The sequence below is a fragment of the Mytilus californianus genome, unplaced genomic scaffold, assembly GCF_021869535.1.
Source record: "Mytilus californianus isolate M0D057914Y unplaced genomic scaffold, xbMytCali1.0.p SCAF_1, whole genome shotgun sequence".
Lineage (NCBI taxonomy): Eukaryota > Metazoa > Mollusca > Bivalvia > Mytilida > Mytilidae > Mytilus > Mytilus californianus.
The window spans coordinates 65,394,052-65,417,417 of NW_026262581.1; the positions used below are offsets into that span (position 1 = coordinate 65,394,052).

At 30.6% G+C, this 23,366-nt stretch overlaps 2 protein-coding genes across 9 annotated transcripts in view; one reads left to right on the forward strand and one right to left on the reverse strand.

Moving 5' to 3' along the window:
- LOC127705926 (serine-rich adhesin for platelets-like) overlaps nt 1-10,416 on the forward strand; it is a 57,478-nt gene extending 47,062 nt beyond the window's left edge. For 6 of the 8 annotated variants that reach the window (XM_052210297.1, XM_052210305.1, XM_052210316.1 and 3 more), the window contains 4 exons: nt 1,379-1,579; nt 1,970-2,068; nt 4,960-5,009; nt 7,700-10,416. In XM_052210297.1, the coding sequence (XP_052066257.1) occupies nt 1,379-1,579; nt 1,970-2,068; nt 4,960-5,009; nt 7,700-7,715 (366 nt within the window). In that variant the 3' untranslated portion in view covers nt 7,716-10,416. Of the gene's footprint in view, nt 1-727; nt 912-1,378; nt 1,580-1,969; nt 2,069-4,959; nt 5,010-7,699 lie in introns of all 8 variants that reach the window. The other 2 variants (XR_007984122.1, XM_052210334.1) reach the window with 2 other exon arrangements.
- Nucleotides 10,417-15,859: 5,443 nt separating this feature from the next.
- LOC127706439 (uncharacterized) lies at nt 15,860-23,215 on the reverse strand. The gene is made up of 5 exons (XM_052211076.1): nt 23,115-23,215; nt 19,515-19,549; nt 18,820-18,894; nt 17,456-17,612; nt 15,860-16,360 (listed from the first exon to the last, which is right to left on the reverse strand). The coding sequence occupies exons 1-5, from the start codon at nt 23,179-23,181 to the stop codon at nt 15,876-15,878; spliced, it is 819 nt and encodes a 272-aa protein (XP_052067036.1). The 5' UTR covers nt 23,182-23,215; the 3' UTR covers nt 15,860-15,875.
- Between the last annotated feature and the right edge of the window lie 151 nt (nt 23,216-23,366).

Below are 23,366 nucleotides of genomic sequence, written 5' to 3' on the forward strand. Positions count from 1 at the left end.
AATCTATACATTGCCAAAAAATTATAGAGAATAGTACATTATCTTTAAATAGCAAGGTCTTTATAACTAAAGGAATTTTCTGCACTATAAAGATTACCAACAAGATATTATACAAAAGAATTTTAGGTGTTAGAGATATTCTTTAGTAAAAATGTTTTCTCCTTTTATAATAGAATATATTCATTGTGTGAGGTAACTAATGATAATATTATGTCCAGTATCAGCCGAATAAACCATGTATGTGCATGGCATCAGCTTATAGCTTATAGTTCAAATGTTTGACATTTTGGAAGGAGATTTTGAATGTAGCGTAAATACAAATTTAGATTTGAAGAAATGAAATTAAAAGTAGGAGATTGTGCTCTCAAAATATACATGCACAAATACAAAAGCATAGTGGATATTTTTGTAGTTATAATATGAAATTTTATTCAGTTTGACAAAACCATAGATAACAGTAAATATTTTGTGGGTACCAATTTTCGTTGATTGAGGTAACCTTTCGTTTAAGTTGATGTTTGATTTCATGGTTTTGCTAAAGTCTGCATACAAGCTTTTAGAACATTAGTAATTCGTTGAACATTTAAATTTGTGGTTCACCTGTACCCACAAAATCCACGAAAATTGGTATTCCACAAATAAGAATGAATCCACAGTAGATATTCTGTATGGTACACATTCAATGCTAGGTTGAAACTTTAGACATTTTTTGTGAACACATTTTTAGGGGCCATCAGAGGTTACTCCAATTCTGCTCTCGGATGCTGCATCTGGGAGTTACCGACAGGAGAGTATAACACCAGGATTTCGGTCATCTTCTGGATCAGTGTACATTCCTCCAAGGACTGCTGCTAAACGCTCTACTTATCACGAGTTTTTTCGCATATAAACATATTACGTATTAGTTAGAGGTATTGCATAGCAGTTATTTATAGAAATTCCTAACTAAGGTTTCAGTCTTAGTATCCATAACCTACATTGATGTGAAACTTTAGTTAGGAGTCAATGTCTCACAACCTATAGATGTGTAGAACACCATAAAATATACACCTATTTTATCGAGCATGTATCAGAATACAGGTAATCTACATGTAGTATTATGCATGGACATTGTCATACAAGTGTATACATTCATATTTATAATTTGCATCTACATATGTGGAGTTTTCATCCTTCCTTTTGGTTCTACATTGTTATTTATATTTCTAAATTAAAAAAAATAAGTTTTATTTAGACTGCATCAGAAATTTGAGAAATTCTTTTCATTGAAAAGAGATATTTTTTATACTGAAGTGTACAGCAGAATCCATAAAGAAGGATGTTTTATTTAAATGGACATTGTATCATTTCTCATATTTGTACTAATTCTGTATATTAGGATGGTCAAACTGCCCTGATGTTAGCGGTCAGTCAAGGTCGTACAGAGATGGTTAATATGCTGATAGATAGCGGTGCTGATATAAATGTACAAGATGACGAAGGATCTACAGCTCTAATGTGTGCATGTGAACATGGCCATACTGATATTGTTAAAATTCTCCTAGCTCATCCCGACTGTGATTCAACCCTTTCAGACAATGTAAGGATATTGTTCTATCTGTTTGATCTATTTCAATTCTAAATGTTGTATGGTACCTCTGTCCTTGTAAAGTACTACATGTATTTTCAGTTTTCTAAAATACTTGTTTTTTCTTTTTATTGTTTCAGTATTATTTATCAGTGGTTTTCTGTATTATGCATTAGTATACATTTTATTGGTGTAATCTGCTTTGTAATGTTTCTTAATCTGAAATCTTAATTTCTTAAATTAGTTAAATGTTTGTAAATTTAGTCTCTAATGATCTAATTGTTCATTTCAATTCTTCCTTTCTCTCAAAACTTATTTTAGTTATCATGTGCATCTTGTGACCTATGACCTCTGACCTTTGTGCATGTTTGTTGTTATATATTTATTGCATGGATATTGTAGGATGGTTGTACAGCCTTGTCTATAGCCATGGAGGCTGGCCATAAAGATATAGGAGTTATATTATATGCTCATGTTAATTTTAAAAGTCAGTCATCTCCTGTAAGTGTGCTGTAGATGAGTTAAAATAAATAGTGAGATCTAAGTCTAAGATATTTTTTTCTTACTGTTAGAGAGAAATATCTACAGAATGTGTTATTATCATACATTAAATAGTGCACTTTTCTTTGAATACATTTTTAAAGACACATGACAAAAACTGAAGAATAATGGCACTCATAAAAAGACTCGTATTGATATTTGGTTCTTTGTTGAATTTTTTTTCTCTCAATTCATATTTTGAATGTAATATACTACTCAAATAAAATTTTGAAACACTTCCATTTTGAGTAATGTGGTCAAACTATGAAGCCTCATATCTTTCGTAATCTTTGTAGAAAATTCTCAAAATAATCTGAAATTAACAGCATTCCTGATTTATAGGATGTTGAATTGATTAAAGAAGAAAACTAAAAAAAATATGAAAAAAATAATAATTTTGCCGGATAAATAAAATGCCCCTCCCAATTTTTTTTCATTTTTATGCCAGGGAAATGTTAGTGTCTTCTGTTCATATGGTATCAATTATGCCATCAGATTCACCACTTCCTTAATTTTGTGCATTGTATGCATTTTTTACCTAGACCATGTGCAAAAAATTGTTGAATTTGTGACTTTCAATTTTGACCTCAAAGTCTGCAAACAGTGTAGATGTCTGATATTAGACAACATAACTGTAGTACTTATGAATACATAAATGATCGAAGATTGAGAAAGGCAAACCTATATAGAAAATTGGAGATTTGTTTTACTTTTATTTTCATTCAGAAAATGTGTAGCTAAATTTTTAGTAGTATATAGTTTTCCATTGCTATACAAATTTTAATGGTATTTTTTCAGTTAAATGTTGATCCATATTTCTTGAAGTTGCAGTCAACTTTTATATATAAGAAATAAATATTGGCTTAATTATGAATAATATGCAGTTTCCGAAAATATATATGTGATATTTACTTACAAGCCTTGCTTAGGTCTCACTGTTTATGAATATCTATTGCTTTATTAACATTATTTGTTTTGTTTTAATATTGTTGTCCTAATCTAACACAATTGTATTTAAATTAAACTCCGTTTGGTGAACCACCGCCTGTGTGAATCATTTCGATAGAGTCCCTGAAGTGGATACCTTGGTATGCGGGGTTGTCAAATTATGCAAATGAATGCAACATTTAAATAATACTCAAAATTGACAACAACACTTCAAATGGTCTGCAATTTTATTTGCTATGGTCTACATGTTTCACCTGCAGGGCAGGCGTCATCAGGACAATTTTCATACAGAAATTAATTACTAAAGTACTCAAAGTGGTACATTGAATTTGACGTTGTCATGGTGAGAGAAACAATGAAAAGTGAAAGTAGCAATAAAGAATTATAAATAGATAAGATGAATATACAATATGACATTGTTCTAAAGGCTTGGTATCTAAATGGACGATCTTCCCATGGTTCCTACCACTTGCGATTTAGATTCCAAGCCTTTAGAACAATGTCATGTATCATATAAATGTAAAACGAACTCAATTTACATTGTAAACAAACTTTATTTTTCTATATTCATCTTATCTATTTATAACTCTTTATTGCTACTTTCACTTTTCATTGTTTCTCTCACCATGACAACGTCAAATTCAATGTACCACTTTGAGTACTTCAGTAATTAATTTCTGTATGAAAATTGTCCTGATGACGCCTGCACTGCAGGTGAAACATGTAGACCATAGCAAATAAAATTGCAGACCATTTGAAGTGTTGTTGTCAATTTTGAGTATTATTTAATTGTATTTAAAGTTCACCATGTTTATTACCGAGAAGGTTCTTGCTGTCAACTGGTGTTTGTTTGTTTACATGATTCCTTCAAATGAAAGAGCAGAATTCTTTACTGGTACTGGTACTCATAAACTAGGAGCCAAGTATTTTAGAATTTCACTGGCATATTTTGAATGAGTAGAAATATTCTTTTATTATGCCCCACATGTATAAAATATTTTGCACAGATATCAAATGTTTATGAATATATGTATGTGTCTATCTTTCTGTGGCAGAAGAACTTGACTTCAACCAAAACCTTGCAAAACTAAAAAATAACATGTTATGAGAAATCTTGATCTAGTGATGTATTATCTGATATATTTTACTAGCAGGGTGGGGGACAATTATCTAGAAGTTAATCCAGATAAATAACTTATATATGAAATAAGGGAGAATTTAAAAAAAGAGTTAATTGGGCAAAATATTTGTCAAAAATTCAACTTTTGTCTTGTATGAAATTTCATAACCATTTTAAATTTGGTAAATCCTTATCTGCATCCATGCAATTAAATACTGCATACAAAAGAAATCTGCATTTGAAGAACATTTTTATGGGTAAATTAAAATTTGATTTGAAGCACCTGACAGATCAAGATTTTTCATCACCCTAAAAGCACACAAAAAAAAGATTGAGTGTCACCTCTCAGGCCAATGTAGGAGAAAAAAAGAAACAAAGAAAAGATTTGTTATCTGTTTCTGGGATTTCATCTGCTATAATTTATGAAATATATATGAGTAGAGATATATCGGATCTAACTTGATACAATGGTAGAATTTTTATGTATTTATGTATATGGATTAAAGACAATGACTTTTAATTAATATGCAAACCCTACAGATAAATGAAAATTTCTTTGTAAAGAGATATGCAAATAAAATTGAGAATGGAACAATTTTAATGTTATACTTGCGTGATTTTGATAAAAAAAAAAAAAAAGCATTGTAATGTTAACTTAGAAAATGAATAGTTTTTAATTAGGTCATTTCTGTAATATTGTTGTTTTATTAACCTGTCTTGTTGATTACAGTGTGAAATACTAGACAACTCAATTCATTTTTTTTTTTTCTGATTTAACTTGTAGGCAATAGTTAAAAAACGAAGAACTTCTGGCAATACTTCACCTTTACCAAGGTATATATGTTAAAATAAGAAAAAAAATTAATGCTCTATATTAGTGTAGGATTATATTTTCATTTTAAATTAATGATTGATGTATGTATAGAAAATATGAAAGTCTAGTGTGATTTTAAGTGTGTTGTAAGGTTTGATGGATGAGGAACAGCCAGTAATTAATAAGGGCCCCACCAAATGGCGGCCCCCCTATAGTGATAAGTCTGTCCGTCTGTGTGTCTGTCCGTCTGTCCGTCTGTCTGTCCATCCGTCCGTAACAAATCGTATACGCTCTATATCTAGAGAACCGTTATGATTTCAAAGTTTATACTTGACATGTATATTAACCAACACCAGAGGGTGTGTCATAATGTATGTTTAACTTCCTAGGTCAAAGGTCAAGGTCAAAAACTTTGGTTTTAGTTGACAACCCCATGTCCTATGGTAAAGATCATGTCCGCTCTATATCTTGAGAACCGTTATGATTTCAAAGTTTATACTTGATATGTATATTAACCAACACCAGAGGGTGTGTCATAATTTATGTACAACTTCCTAGGTCAAAGGTCAAGGTCAAAAACTTTGGTTTTAGTTGACAACCCCATGTCCTATGGTAAAGATCATGTCCGCTCTATATCTTGAGAACCGTTATGATTTCAAAGTTTATACTTGATATGTATATTAACCAACACCAGAGGGTGTGTCATAATTTATGTACAACTTCCTAGGTCAAAGGTCAAGGTCAAAAACTTTGGTTTTAGTTGACAACCCCATGTCCTATGGTAAAGATCATGTCCGCTCTATATCTTGAGAACCGTTATGATTTCAAAGTTTATACTTGATATGTATATTAACCAACACCAGAGGGTGTGTCATAATTTATGTACAACTTCCTAGGTCAAAGGTCAAGGTCAAAAACTTTGGTTTTAGTTGACAACCCCATGTCCTATGGTAAAGATTGTGTCCGCTCTATATCTTGAGAACCGTTATGATTTCAAAGTTTATACTTGATATGTATATAAACCAACACCAGAGGGTGTGTCATAATTTATGTACAACTTCCTAGGTCAAAGGTCAAGGTCAAAAACTTTGGTTTCATTTGACAACCCCATGTCCAATGATAAAGATACAAATTTTTTACCACACATTATTCACAGCGGGGCCCACAGAGATGGCTCCCATCTCAATGATATCTAGTTTTCAATCTTCTCTTTGCATAAGAAAACTAGACTTGTTTATGATGTAGTTTGGTAACATCTGCAATGGTTCAGTTGTTTATGGCCATGTTTGTTGAAAAATTTGACACACATATAAGGGCAATGGACCCCCCTCTGATTGAACTAATTTATGTAATAAGCTATGACAAAAGCACAGAATTATGTCACAAATTGTCATAAATAAAGGTATTTTTATACCCCACCTAGGGGCATTATGTTTTTTGGTCTGTGCATCCATTCGTCCGTCTGTTCCACTTCAGGTTAAAGTTTTTGGTCAAGGTAGTTTTTGATGAAGTTGAAGTCCAATCAACTTGAAATTAGTACACATGTTCTGTATGATATGATCTTTCTAATTTTAATGCCAAATTAGAGTTTTGATCCCAATTTCACGATCCACTGAACATAGCAAATGATAAAACGATAATAAAGACAACAACACCCATCAATTACCGCATGGTTAGAGTTTAATCTGGTCGACATGTTTCGCCAACAAGCATGGCGTCTTCAGGACAATATTACATATGAAATCAAACAGTGAAGTACAAATTTTGCGGTTATGTGGTTCGCCGAAAGTAACGTAACAATAGAGGTTGTTATGACGACGTTATAGATATAAATAGAAAGTTAAAGTAAAATAAGAATCTAGTTAAGTTATAAGTGAAAGTTAGTCAATAAAGTTATTAACGATGTGGTTAGCTGCTATTCTCACACGTCTGTGTAGTTGTTCTCATGGAGGTTTCTAGTGGTATTATTGTAGAAATGATGAAAGTAGATCATAAAATGTCAGTTCATTTCCAAACTGGCCATCCCGTACCAATTCAACTGGCTTCGCTCAGAGGGAGGTACTGCTTCCAATTGCATGCGTTGGTAATAGGGTGAAGTGTATGATCGCCGCAATTTTGGGAATTGTAGATTCATTAATAAAAATTTACTTTGCTAATAAAGTGTCCGTGGATCAAGCTTTTCTTTATAAATATGTTTTGTGGTTTATGTGGTTCATTTCGTTTCTGGTTCCTTCCTTTTTTCTCTAAGTTAAATGCCTGGAATTCCGAATTATTTTGACTTCGTGTAATTATGTATGGTATGTTAATCTTCAGTGATAGACTGCTTCTTATTTGTATTTTTCTGTGGTTGCAGGAAAAAGGAACAGGAGAGAGTCTGATTATAGTATAAATATAAACTCTGCTATATATTACACTAATATACCGAGTTAATGTTCTCTAGCACTAGCATTTTAAGTGACAGTTATAAACATTATACCTAATACTATGATAGGACCTGTCTTGTTATCTTAATCATGATTTCAAGTACACATAGAAAGCATGCTGGCCACTACACTTAGTTCCTCAAATCAAGAATGTACAACCTTCAATAAAATATGTTAAACAGCCAAAATGTTTTACTCTGATTTGAAAATAATACTACATGTATTTACTTTTGTGTAATGTTTGTTTAAAAGAATTTTTTATAATGTTTTCATTTTCATCTTTTCAGTCCAACAATAAGATAGCATGTTAAATAATGTCCAGATAAAGCAGAATATGGTGATAATCTGACCCCAAGATGGTACTTGAGCAGAGCTTGCCAGATGTGTTGTCCAGTATTAATGCATTTGTAACCAGTCAAGCATTTACCAGAATTTGACACTGTGGAAACATCATGTTAAACATTTTATATACAAATTTTATATTAGCTATTGGTCTGAAAGGAACCATAATACCTTTGTATAATGCATGTAATTTAAATGTGTACCCTTTACATTCCAAAAGTTGACCTGTTTTTATGTCCTACATCATGTATATTGGTGTACTAATAGGTATTTTTATAAAAAGGTGCAGATATTTTTTATTATGCTCCTGTACAAAAGTTAGTACTAGTAAGTCAACATTGAAAATTTTCGTATTACCATATTTTTGGAAAAGTATGTTTTATTGATAGGCAAATTTTGTTTAAAGTAATTTTCCAAAAACTATGTTCTTCTACCTCATATTTTCTTTGACCTGTCATGACCTAAACATAATACTCAGAAATGCTAAATTTTGGTGTATGTACTGTGTTTCTTTAACTGCCATAATTGGCCTATGTCCATAAGGTAAAGTACAGGCAATAATGTAATGGACGCCGTTTCTTCTTGAAAAATCTTCTCTTAAATATTTTTTTTATCTGTTAGTAAGAGCCTGAAAATTTTTAAATAGTGTCTTAAGGTAGAAACATATTTTTTAAACAATTTTTCCTGATAAATATCATTTGAAAAATTTTAAAGGTTCTGATTGTTTTAAGATGAGATATGGAGAGAATGGTAAAAAATAGATTTATCACTGTATTACAATTGATTATAATGTTGTTATTAAGTGTTGTTATAAGTGCTACAGATCTCATCCAAAGTGTTGTGTGAAGTGTTGTTTTAGGTGTTTTAACTTATTTGTTTCACATTCCAATGTTAATTTGTTATTATATTTTTTCTACTATGTATGTTGAATTGACAACATTTAGGTATAAACTAGACTCAAAACATTTTAAAAATATGCTACATTTCGTTAATGTCTTAGAGAAAGGGAGGTAAGCACCAGAATTCCAAGTAACTGTCACAAGACTACTGTCTTTGTTTTAGAATAGGCTTTTTATATTTGTATCAGCTGTTGTAATAGCCCATATTTATAGAGTGAATGGATGGATTTATCTTTGTCAACAATTATTTATACAACCAGAGTTTTTAGACTTGAATTCTATATGGTTGATAAGAATGATTCATTGTGTTGTGCCATATTTTAATTTTTTATCTGCAAAGGCCACCTGCTTAATTCATACTAAACACTGTGTCAGTGAAACTAAATTGTTATAATGCACACGGAAATATTTTAATATAGTGGGTCCTATCTTAAGAAGTAAATTAAAGCTTTTTTTTTAAATAGCTTGTGAGAGAGGCTAAATTATAAGCATATATCAATGTGTTAATTTATGAAATTTATAAAACAGTACAAAGTGATTATGTATTTAAGCTATCAGTTAGGTTGTTTGGGATTCATACTCTGTACATATTTTATATTAAAACTATTATACTTCTGTAATCTTTGAAGTCATCCATATTTTTTATCTTTTTACCATGTCATGATGACGAAATTAAAAACAGATCAAGGTTGTATAAGACGTAATGACTTAATGGAGACGATTGTTAAAAACAAATCAAGGTTGTATAAGAAATAATGATTTAAAGGCAGACAGTCTCGAGTCAAAAAATATTACTGTCTAGGTAAAAAGAAAATAGTAAAGAACCAGTTTATAGTTTGGGTAAAACAAATTTATACATGTATTTGCTTTTTTCATATACATAATTGATTATATAATTGAAAATGAACAGTCAAATGTTAAATTTTGTTTAAAAATTCTGTAGGTTGTTATATAAAATGATGGATATGCAAAGTAAAAAAGTAATTTATAAGATTTTCAAATTACATTTTAATGGCATACAATGTTTTAATAGGCAATATTTAAATGGGCATGAAGTTTTAGTCTGAATGCATGATTCCCAATGTTTTGGAAAGAACATTCATTTTCTTGATAGAGTTATTTTCATTTAGATCATTTTAGTAAAACCTCAAATATGGCATTAAACATGTCAATACTCAAACATAAGTTCCTAACCAGTAAGTGTTAAATTATAGATGGTGCTATTTTTAGAATACACAGTATTATGTTAATATTTCACTTAAGTATTTCTTTAGGCAGTTGAGAATTCCTTGTGAGTTTTATAGTAAACAGAAATGGATAATTTCAAATGTTAGAATTATTTCATTTTTTTTTAATATGAAATTATAAATATCAAAATGGGTTGGATTTAGTGTGATTATCTTCAAAAGGGTAGTTTTGCATGACAAGACCCCTCATTTTTTGTTTTTTTATACAGTGTTTCACTCTTTTTTTCTGATGTGAACTGAATTATGTTTGAATAAAAAAAAACCAAATAGATACAAAAAAGGAAAATATGAAATTGTTTGACATTTTAAAGTGAAATATTAGCATATTACAGTGTATAATATAGGAGGTTATGATTCAGTAGGCTGTTGTTTGTGTATTCTGTAGATCTGATACAATGAATGTAAATACATTAATATTTATGTAGTGCCTCATTGCACTCTCTGATAGTTTTACAATAAATTGTTTTTGTTATTACATATCAAAACCATTAATAAAATAAATGACTGTAAAAGATATTGTTATTTTTTGTCTTGATCTCCGTCTTTGTTGTGTAAATGGCACGAAAGGTGATGTAAAAGTATTGCCTTTCTGTAGCATCAGTGTCAATCAACAAGTTTTAGGAAAATCATCTTGGATCACTTAGAGTGTGAATAAAAGGAGACACAGTGAAATTTCAATGAGAGCAACACAGTATTTCAAGTCAACTAAAACTGACACTGTCACTATACAGTATTCAATTACCCACACAATATTGCAAGCTCATTTCTGTTATTCTATGTAAAGGATGCATACAACCTTGGTGAAAAATGCATACAACTTGCATTGAACCTTTTTGCATCACAAGTGATGAAATAGCAATTTATTCAAACACAAAATTACTTTGTATTGGATTATAAAATTTCTATTTACCTACACTAGTCCCTCACTTAACTTAATACACACCTGAAAGTGGCATTTAAGTATCCTATTTTTATACGCCCGTTTACGGGACGTATTATGGTATACCGTTGTCCGTCTGTCCATCTGTCCGTCCGTCCGTCTGTCCGTCCGTCTGTCCGTCCGTCTTCAACATGTCGGACATTAACTCATAAAACGATTTAACCAATTTGCAGAGAACTTTGGTGAATTGTTAATATCTATTGACGTGAGCTCCCTTTCATTTTTTATAAATTTTAGATTTTACGTTTCCGAGTTATGGGGTTTTATTCATTAAAAAAAGGGGGATTTTCCAGTTTTCGGACAATAACTCAAGAATGCTTTCACCAACTTGCAAGAAATTGTGGTGAATTGTTTATATCTATTGACATGAGCCCCCTTTTGATTTTTATAAATTTTAGATTTGACGTTACGAGTTACAGGGTTTTATTCATAAAAAAAGGGGGATTTTCCAGTTTTCAGACAAAAAATCAAAAATGCTTTCAGCAATTCTTATAAAACTTTGGTGAATTGTTTATGTATCTATTGATGTAAGCTCCGTTTAGAATTTTATAAATTTTTCATTTATCATTTCTGAGTTATGGGGTTTTATTCATTAAAAAAAGGGGGGGATTTTCCAGTTTTCGGACAATAACTCAAAAATGCTGTCAGCAATTCTCATGAAACTTTGGTGAATTGTTTATATCTATTGATGTAAGCTCCCTTTACATTTTCATAAATTTCTAATATGACATTGAGAATTAATTGAACTTTATTTGTTTATAGTCTGACAACAGATTTACTAAGTATTGCGCAACGGCACAGTGTATTGCACAACAGCAAGAAATCTTTAATTGAATATAAATTCAATTCATATAACCAATTTCAAGTTCTTTGACTACATTTATTCAGAAACCTATAATATGTCAAATATTTAATTACAAACCAAATTCAGACCTGTATCAAGCTTGAATATTGTGTCCATTTTTGCCCCAACTGTTCATGATTGGACATCTGCGGGCGTATCCAACTGCGCTCAGCGAAGCAGTTTATTAGTTAACCTGGTCCATTGCCATCTGTTTGGCCTCTGTTTAAGTCATAAACTTTAAATAGCATGAGTGCACAGGCTGAAATTTCTCACCTGATTAACTTATCGTGATTGAAATTACTATGTATTATTAGTATGTTGAAAGTCTTTAATATGAAGGTTTACTACAAATATCACATTAACTTAACATTATCAATGATCCATGGAAATGAGGTTGAGATCAGGTCAGGTCAGAGGCCGGACAGACATGTACACATAACAATCACCATACACCAAACAAAGTTGGCCTATTGCTTATAACATCTGAGAAACGGACCTAATTACAAAAACTGAAAATTGACTAAGAATGAGGTCAAGGTTTGATGACCCCCGACAGACAACAGTACACCATACCATCATTCCATACACTAAATTTAATTGACCTATTGCTAATAGTATCTGAGAAACAGGCATAACCATGAAAGATTAACATTGACCAATGAACCATGAAAATGAGGTCAAGGTCAGATAAACCCTCCCATACAGACATGTACACCTTACAATCATTCCATACATCAAATGAAGTGGCCCTATTGCTCAAAGGATCTAAGAAATTGACAAATCCACAAAACTTAACATTGACCAATGAATCATGAAAATGAGGTCATGGTCAGATGAAACCTGCCAGTCAGACATGTTCACCTTATAATCATTCCATACACCAAATATAGTTGTCCTATTGCTTATACTGAGATATGGACTTGACCATGAAAACTTAAAATGATCACTGATTGATGAAAAAAGTCAAGTTCAGGTGAATCCTGTTTTACAGACATGTTACTCATAATAAGTCGCTGAATCATATAAATGAGGTCAAGGACAATGGACATGTAACATGATTAAACTTCGTAATATAAAACATCTGCATACAAGATATCAAGCATCAAGGTCTTCTACCTTCTGAAATAAAAAGCTCTATACAAATATCCTACGGATAGTAATTATTATGTCTCACATAATGCGATTTTTCGTAGCAAGCAAGACCAAAATCCTCTTCTGAAATTGGTGGGCTAATTATTATTTAAACCTGGTCGGAATAATTTTTTGGGTGCATAGTTTTAAAAAAAATTGTGTATTATTACTGCTAACTTGGTTGACATGGATAAATAAAACATATGGTTCAAATGCTGCATCAACTTTCAACTATTGTAACATCAAAAATAAACTGTTCTTAAAATGGTCCATTAGTAACTCCCTTTTAAAATATTATAGAATTGTATTCCTGTTGACCAAAAAGACAATGGCTGCTCTTATGAAAATAAAAAATTCTGTAGAAAAATATGTTAAAATTGTTGTAAATTCATAGGTCATTTAGTCTGAATATTTTTTTTGTGAAATAGGCTTGATATAAATCTCAATCAGAAACACCGATGATGAACCTAACAAGGAAAGTTCATTAGCATTTTCAAAAATCTTCTTATCTAAAACTACTGAGCCAATTTACACAAAATTTTAACACAATCATCTTTTGGTGTCTAGTTTGTAAATTATGTAAACTTAAGCTGCTGACCTACTTACATGGCTACTTTTACTACAATAAGAAAATAGGTGTCAAATGCATGCAATTATACTCCACTGTAGAATTGGGAGCTATATTGCATTTATCTTGTTCCTTTTTTCCGTTCCTCCAACAAATATTTCCATTACAATTTTCTAATGTACTACTGAACCAATCTGGTTAAAATACAGATCCTGTTTTCAAGTTTAGGTTACAAGGATCTGACATCACTCCATTTTACTTTCTGTTCTGGTAATTATTACATCAGCCAATGAAATTTCAGCCTCCAAACTTTTGAAGGTGTGTATTAATTTGACAAAACCAGAGATCCCAAAAGGTCTTTAGAAGAGAAAGTAAAATGGATGTTTTTTTTAGATCCTTGTAAGCAAAGCTTGGACACAGAATCTGTATTTTAATCATATTTCTACTGAACAGAATTACTTTATATTTGGTCAGCAGCTTGACAGTGGTTAGTTGTAATGAGTGAGCACATTTCGGGATCTGTCAAATACCTACTTGCTGTTTGCAGATACTTAAAATTTTTCCATATGTTTAATGATCTTTAAAAAAATTGTCACACTTTTCTTGTGTACTGAACAGAATGACTTCATATTTATTAAACAGCTTTGTCGTGATGACCTTTAATGTGTGAGCACTTTTCAAAAATGTCTGACACCCACTTCCTGTTTTTTGATACTTTGAATTAGGTGTGGATGGCAACATGTGCAATCTTGTTCATTTATCTTAAGTCATATAATCTAAATAAATAAAATGTTTGTGAAATGGTCCTAAAGTAGTGCCCTATCAAAATAAATACCCCTACCTCTGCTAGCCAAGTGACCAACACGGCTGATGTTACTATAAATAATATAACATAGGGGTAAAATTCATGTAATTTACATTGATTTTGAAGTTATTAATCTTAAATGAATTAAAATATAGTAAAATAGTTCTCAGTATTGCCCTTTTCAGAACTACCAATTGCCTGCCATTATTTTCCTGCATTGGCATGTCATTCTTAATGTTTGTTTTCCAACAATTTAATTGTCTCCCCTTGATGCAATGTCTTGCAATGGAAGACCTAGGGATGTTAATTAGCAATATACACTGTTTGGATAAAGCTTCATATTATAGAAGGTAGAAGAGCTGGATGATCCATATTTTCATAGTTCAATAACCACTTGAAATAACTTTATTTATTATAAATAATAGGGCAATACAATTTGTTACATTGCCTAATTTTGAACTAATTCCATGTTTAGTGATCTGTGTAAATTTTTCATGATTAGGTCAGTTTCTCTGGTACAAAAAGTAATAGGTCAACTATACTCAGTGTATAATATTTTTTTCTTTTTCAAGTTAGTTGTCATCCTGTTAGTAGCTGGACAGTGTAGAATTTTTATTGCGCATTTTACATTTATGCTTATCTAGATTTTTATAGCGGTAGGTTTGTGTGAACATAAAACTGGTTTAATCCCATCACATTTTTTGTTCCTGAACCTGGCTGTCTGGATCATATGCTAATAGTTGTTATTGGCTTTTTCGTATGTCTATTTTTTCTAAGGAGCAAGTTGGTGTTGGTGTGAGCTGTTGTGCTTATATCCTTTTTATGTATTATGTAAAAAATTCAGATATACCAGTTCATATTTGTCAAACCAGTCAGTTTGATATGGTTTTTCATACTCATAGTTTCTTGATGTCTTCCTGTTTCTAGTGTCTTGAGGTTGCTGTCTAATAGACCCAAAATCACCTTTTATTTCTATTTACTCTACCGGGTAACTTGGTTTCATTGTCATTGAATCATGTATTATTTTAGTGATAAGGGTATGACAGATCATATAAGTAATTCAGTTATCATCTGACCTCTACTTATATGTCATTTTACAATTCTTGGATAAGACCTGTTTCTCAGTAACAAAATGAAAATGTTATCAGATAATCTACAAGTAAAAATGCCAAATACCAAAAAGGTAAGACTATTGCCTTCAACACTAAAATAAATAGCTTCTGTTAAAACAGATCAAGTCATAAACTTGGCAATTTTTAGTCAGTATAGACCACGAACAATGTGGTGGGGAAACAATATTCATAGTATTGAGTTATTTTGATGATCATGTAACTGTGTACCAAATACCAACTTATAGAGAGCTGTTAAACTGGCCTAATCACAAACTTTCAAATGTTGGCTTTAGAAAATATAATTGGATTTTGATGAAAACAAATAGCAACTTTGGAATTCAAAAATCTCCCTTTGTGAATGCATATAGTTGTACCCAGATCTACTTATACGAAACTTGATCACAAGCACATTTCTATAATTCTTTAGTCACTTAGAATGTTAAACTGTCCTAAATATGCATGATATTATATTAACAACTTGACATTAAACAAACAGATATCAATCAATGAAGTTCAGAACAAAACAATGCAGCCCATAAAATAGAGAAAACAATGCAAATTTGATTTCATATTTATTAATCTCCATTATCTGATGATGAATCTGAATATGGAAACAATGTTTGTAGTGAGTTATCTCCCATGTTCTGTATATTCTTTGTACTATATTCTCTTGTCTTATTTTTTGACAAATTTGTTTTCACAAAAGTCAATGGCTGATCTTGTAACTCTAAATTAACATTAGCTATATTATCTTGGTTTATACTATTGGTATCTAAATATCCAAATGTATTCCTGTACTCTGAATCATTGCTTAAGATAGGTGTTTCTAACGGTAAAAAGTTTTTGCATTCCTGCTGATCACATGGAGTTTCATCTAACTCTTTATTTGTATTGGCACCAACTGAATATTTATGACTACCTGATGACAATGTGGTATCTGAATCTTCACATGATGAAAACATGTTGGTAGATTTTGCAGGCATTTGACAAAATGGCATTTCATATGATATTGCTTTTTGAACATTCACAGATTCATCCCCATTCAATTTCCTCTTCTGTCCTAAAATTACAGAAGAATGTTACAGACAGGCAAATATTGGTGATTGAATTGAAAAAAACAAATTATATGAATTATTAACATAACAATATTTTTTAACATAGTTTCAGAATCCAAAAGACTATGCAAAATGTAATTGTTTGTATATAAAAATAATATTTAGCACATTACATTGTTTGGGATACTGTTAAGCAATCACATTGTCTTGGTGTGTGATTTTAAAAATATTAAATAGAATGCCTAAGATTCTGATTCAGTACATTAATAAGAACTTGTTTGTGTTTTGAAATATAGCCTTTATCAATGACGTCATAATAGGCAAGCAAATACCAAAACATATTTTGACCCAATTTCTTCCTAAACTTTATTAATTATTATAATGGTTATCAAATCTATGCTAAGAAATGAAAGTGCTTCTATATTTTCTATTAAATTAAAATGCATAAAATATTTGCCACTGGTCTTTAAGCAACCAATAATCAATCAATCTATTAAATTGAATAATTAAAACAAGCATTCTGAGAGTATTGCATGGCAATACAGTCCCCTACTGGTTAAAAATTCATTGTATTGGAACAAAATGCTAACTTGATCTATAACTTGTCCTGGTGTAAACTATATAACAAATATCAAGTCAATATCTTCAAGCATGATGAAAAAAAGTGCGGAAAACTGATTATTTAAGTGAATTTTTGAAGTCCAAGCACCATAACTCTGCACAAAATCATCAGACTGGAACAAAATTCGAACTTGATCTATAACTTGTCATGATAAAACTGTATACCAATTATCAAATCAATATCTTCAAGCATGACAAAAAAAAAGTGAGGAAAACTGATTATTTGAGTGAATTTTCTAAGTCCAAGGATCATAACTCTGCACAAAATCATCAGACTGGAACAAAATTTGAACTTGATCTGTAACTTGTCATGATAAAACTATATAACAATTATCAAATCAATATCTTCAAGCATGACGAAAAAAAGTGTGGAAAACTGATTTGCCGGACTGACGGATGGACAGACGGACAGATTGCAAACCTAAAGTCCCCTTTGACTTCGTCGGTAGGGGACTAATAACATTGGTTAATCATACAACCTGTTGTATATCCTCTCTCTACCCATGGAATTTGCTTTACTTCTGGATCAAGTTTCCTCAACTTCCATACAAATGCTTTGTACTGTCTTTGTAAGTGATCAATTTTCAGATTAAATTCTTTAATTTTGGCTTCGGGGTAACATGGTACTTGTGATTGCTGAAATAATGAATGTATATTAAATAAATTTATTAATTTAGCTACATCCGAGTCAAAAGTTAGGCAATCATCTTATTTGACTTTTAAAACAGTTCTTTGATCATCCACAAAATAGTACATTAACAAATCACACCATATGGAAGTTTGTCTCTCGCTCTTTTTCAGATTAAATTTGTGATTGTTATATCGAAGGAAAAAGTAATGATAAGGTTACTTTCTTGTCTTATTTCAAAATCATGAAGTATCAAAAATCTTGATGTTGGACAGAAATTATTAAAATTTCCACTTGAAAATATATAGTTTTTTATTGTAGACCAAACTGTTGAATTTAATTTTCATGAAATCAACATGGTTTTAAAAATAGACTGTGAAAAGGACATAAAAATGAATTGTGATGTCAACAGTGTTTTGAATGTAACCGATTGCTTGCAACAGAAGCAGGTTACCAGGAGACTATACATGAATATCGTTTTAGTTTACATGCACACCTGTACTTGCATAGTAAAATGATCAATTGCAGTATAAATATTTGTTTTTCTGCCTTTATATATCTTGTATCTAATGAAACCTGAATAAACTTACTGCCAAAATTATCTCATTCTGAGATTTTCCTATAAATGTTTTAATATGAGCAAGATCCTCTCAAGAAAAGATACTTCTCACAACATATTATGATACTGAAGATTTTTATCGCAGTCATATATGTTCTTGGTGCATACAAATTCAGTCCATTTTATTCTTGCATCTATTTACCAAGTTCACAATTTCTTATGTATACAATTGTTTGTTATTAATTTCGTAATTACATGTAAAAATATATATTCATGTGTCTGTCCGAAGTCACTGGTTGTATAATGTTATATTATATTTGTTTTGTCTATTTGGCAATTCTGTATTGATCGCTGTTTTTTTTTTATAGTCTCTGTTACTTATATTTATAAATCTCTAGAGAACTTATAACTTGACATACATGTATATACATTTATCAATTATTAAAGACTGAATATTGAACTCGGTTTTTTTTTTGGGGGGGGGGGGGGGAGGTCATTGGTGTGCTGTCTGACTGAGGTATTCCTCTCATCTGGACATATACATACTCATTGACAGTATAACAAACATAAAATGTCAGTACAGATAAAACTATTTTAAAGAAAATAAAATGTATTGAAAAACTACACATAGAAAACCAATTTAAGCTCACAAATACCTTCAAACAAAAGTCAATATCATCTTTGATACTTGGTAACCAGTGCTTGATGTCTTCAGCTGTATTGATATCATCCTGTTATAATAGCAAGTAGATTTACTTTAATTATAGATTATACAGATTCTCATTTAAACGAAAGCAAACATAGAATAATTTCATTAGTTTGTTTATTTCTAGTCATGTAATTTTTACAAATATTAACTTGCATTTGAATGGAAGAAAAGCTTGTAGCTCTTAACTAAAAGTGTACAAAAATTATTATGGCATACATGCAAGATAGTATAAAAATAAGATGTTATATGATTGCCAATGAGATGTTATATGATTGCCAATGAGACAACTAAGTATATCATGTATGATAGGTATAAGGTGATATGAAATATTTTTTTATATTTCTATACAGTGATATCACTTTTTCAATCATTAATTCCATGAATAGTAATGTCAGATATTATCACATCTAATATAAGTCCAATAAGGAACTTCAGGAAAATATTCGATGGTTAGATTTTTTCTACTGGTAATTATTCACTTTGATTATGTATTTTGAATTTTCTTGACATTGAGCATTTGGAGTAAAATATATCACCATCAGATAACGCCTAAAAAACCAGTAATATAATTTTCTTATTCAGCTGAAAACAACTATTGATGAACATAATGTACATTTTATTCATTATAAAAAAACAACATACCAGTCTAGGTCTCTTGGGATTTTTCTTGTGTTGTTCTGCAAAAGAAAATTAAATCTAATGGATCAAAAACTCAAATGGCCAGGTTGAGCAGAATGTTTCACAAATAATGGAGAATGGTCTGTTCAAAAACATTTAAACAGTGTAAAATATGTGTAAATTTCAATATATTTGCCGATTTTCTGTGAATTTCAAAAACAAAAATTGGTACAATCTTTTTATCATTTTGCTGAAAAAATGATTAAGTAGTGTGAAAAAATGGAAAATTTAATTTTTGAAATTGGCGCCATATGCACATGTATCAAGAAAAATTTGACATTGTAAAATATGCATTGGGTGAGAAAATGTGAAGAAAGTTTCATGCAAGTGCATGACATTTTTAAGATATTGTTACATCCTATTAATTAACTTTTTCATTTAATCATCATTTTCTATTAATTCATCGTTTATTATGTCTGAAATGTTGTTTTGTTATTGTGTATATAAATAATTTTCATTGTTTACCTGTTTAACTATGGTACACAGGATTATTTTTGTTAAGTATGATTGATTTTATGTATCTGATCTAATTTGTCTGATTGTGTTATTAAAATATGTGACTGGTCAGTTTTACTATAAAAGGTATAAGCAAGTACACTTGGGTGTTCAGTCTGTTACAAACAGAAAGTTACGAACCCCATGCTGAAGTCAGCCATGCTACTTATAATTAGTTTATAATTAATGGTACATACTAGTTACCACAAATAATTGTGGTTAAAGGTAACCATAAACTACGGTTAAATTATACCAATAAATGTGGTAAAAGTTGTTAAAACCAGCCTACCAGTATTGATCGTCACTACTCATTTCAAAATGCAAAATGCTTATGATAGAAATCAAGAACTATTTGGTTCTATTTGATTGGTAAAACTGTCGTTGTGATCTGATATATAATAAAATCATTTGTTCTATGTAGACCTTGAGTTTTCCAGCTATATTCTCGATATAAGACGGTTCACGCTCGCAACTAAGACATGTAATGCACTGAACCCAAAATTGTAATGATAAGTGTGCACTTTACAATATAAAGTTTTGCCAAACAGAATTTTTTTAAGTACAACATTTATTAAACTGAAAATGTGTCACATAGTATTGCATAACCAGGTGAAGCTTGGTGCCATAAATCAAGAAGCTATGAATATGCTGTAGCAGAAAATTATTAACAAAAATGTGCTATGGATAGACAGTTGCAAAAATGGATGGAGGTCAACCTGAATACTTTAAAGCAGGGGTTTAATTAAGCTTAAACATTATATCCAATACAATTGAAGCAAACTTTGTGTAAAGGAGTTGAGACCATAGTTTTAGATTGTAGGATGCCATTATTTCTTAATCATTAGTTATTTTCATATTCAGTTAAAATGATTCTTTTTACATATGCAAAATGAGGTAAGGGGCATATTCAGGGACTTCAAGGTTGTTTGCATGGTGTGTAACCCTTAATAATTGGCTGAGTGGAGCTTGAGAACAATTTTTTGATGGGTTTTATCATTTTATGAACAATATTTTGGTGGTCTTTAAGACATCAACAAAAATTTTCTTCAGATTTTAAGCCTGAATTCATCCATGCAGATCATAAAGGAAAATAATTCACATAGATATGATGGAGACAGATATTAAGGGTGCCAGAATTTCTAGTGCAGATTTATTCATAAAAAAAAGAATATTCTAATAATATAAAAGCATTAGCTGATGAGTCTTAAGTTTGTCTGGCTTATGAGCTCTGAGGATCCCAAGATTATTAGACTAAATAATCAACTCAACAATTTGTTTTCAACCAGTTTTTAATCATGCACAACTTGTCAGAATATTTATGTAGTTGAATGTGGGCAGTATTTGGAAAAAGAATATCTTGTCTTATTATTTAAAAAAAAGACAGGAATTCCTACAATTATTATAGTCAATTGATAGTTTTTCATATAAGTTAAAATAATCCTTTATTACAGTTATAGTTAGAAGTAGCAGGTGGGTTTCTTCCAGCTAGCTTGTTCAAGTATTATAAACTGGGTTACTGTACTTTTAAATACATGTATATTCAATTCAGCCAGTTTTATAGCTGGTTTTGACTTTAATTTGTTGTTTTTTTTCAACCGTTCATTAAATTATTGTATATAAATTTAATGTAATTATTCAGTTCAGCTTTGGGTACAGCAAGTTGGCTTTTGGATACACCTGAGTTTATTTATTATTAATCCAAAATAAGTCATGTCCTTAAGTAAGGGTCTCGGGAAAGATTATCTATATTTATGTTGAATGCTAGTCAATTCGTTCCAAGTCCGATTCGTTCCAAGCCAATTCGACCCACATTTGGTCAATTCGTACCAAGTCAATGGTCAATTCGTTCCAACTGATTTAGTTCATTATTATTGGGACTAAACAATTTGTTCCAACTTTTTTTTATATGACTCCGTATATTACAGTTTTTGTATAGACTAAGTGTACAGTGCATGTCATTTGCAAAAGTAATTTCACGTCCATTTTCTTTTGTATATTTCATATAAAAGGACATTTAAAATTATTTTGAAGGATTTAATGGTTTGATTTTAACAAACAATGCGTAAAAAAATGCAGAATTGTGTGAAGTATATTTGTTCATTTAGTTAAACATTTTTTTGGGGGTTGTCTTCGTTGTTTTTTCTCTCCATCAAAACGATGACAATTAAACAAGACACCACGTTTCCATGATTGAATGTAAACATATTTGGACTTTGCAGCCTATTATAATATTTCTGTTTCAAAATTTAATTTTCATCGGTTTTAAAAAAAAGTTTACCTATATAAAAAAACTTTTTTTAGAATTTCAGCCCATACTTTTGTTTCTTTTGTTTTCCATCTTTGTTTTAAGTTAATTTTTCTGTTTCGTACAAGGAAACTGAGTAAAATTTTATATTGTAAAACAAACACAACCAATGCTTAGAATGAGTAGTAACGATGCACATTCAGAAAAACATAACACTTGGTATGGTTTTAATTATTATTTACAGGCATTTTTGACCCAAGCTGAGTACAGATTTATTCTTTTGATGAATGCATAAAAAAAAACTTTTATGCGCAAAGTATAAAAATACAATAAGAAATTATGATTTCTTTGAAAATAGAATTAGTTAGTATTTTTTTATATTAAATTGTCATGAAATATTTGCATAAACAAATACTATAACTGCCGGTCAATATATCATTCCCAGTATAAACCACAGAAATAGATTTTAAATATATATATATATATATATATATACATTTTATATAAATCTATTTATAATTAATTTATATGCACATAAAGCATTAAAAATAAAAGTAATAAGGTTATTTTAATAGATTATGTGATAAAAAGTTGGAACGAATTGACTAAGGAACTTGGGACGAATTGGTTGGAGCGAATCGGAGTTGGAACGAATCATCCAGATACCTTTATGCTACATATTTTTTTGCAACTGTGCTACTCTCTAAATATTGTGATTTGTATGTCTAGCCCTCTTTTGATAACTTGCTTAAATAAAGCTGATTTAATTTGACTGCAACACGAGTTGAATTTCCTAATGTCATAACTTCTTTTGAGCACAATACCATCTTTCTGTTGCTTCAGCCACAATCTATTTAGCCTCCCTAGTTGTTTCTCCTCATTTCTGGCCATTCTTGTGTTAGCTTCTCTTTTTGGTCAATATTGATTTTCCTGCTGAAATTTGTTTCGTATAAAAAAAATCAACACGACAAGGTCCTGATAGCCATTGTTTACTTCCATCAAAGGAAAAACTACAGATTATTTATCAACATTAATTTTTTTTAAATAACTCTGCACAAACTGCCGATTCGGATTCC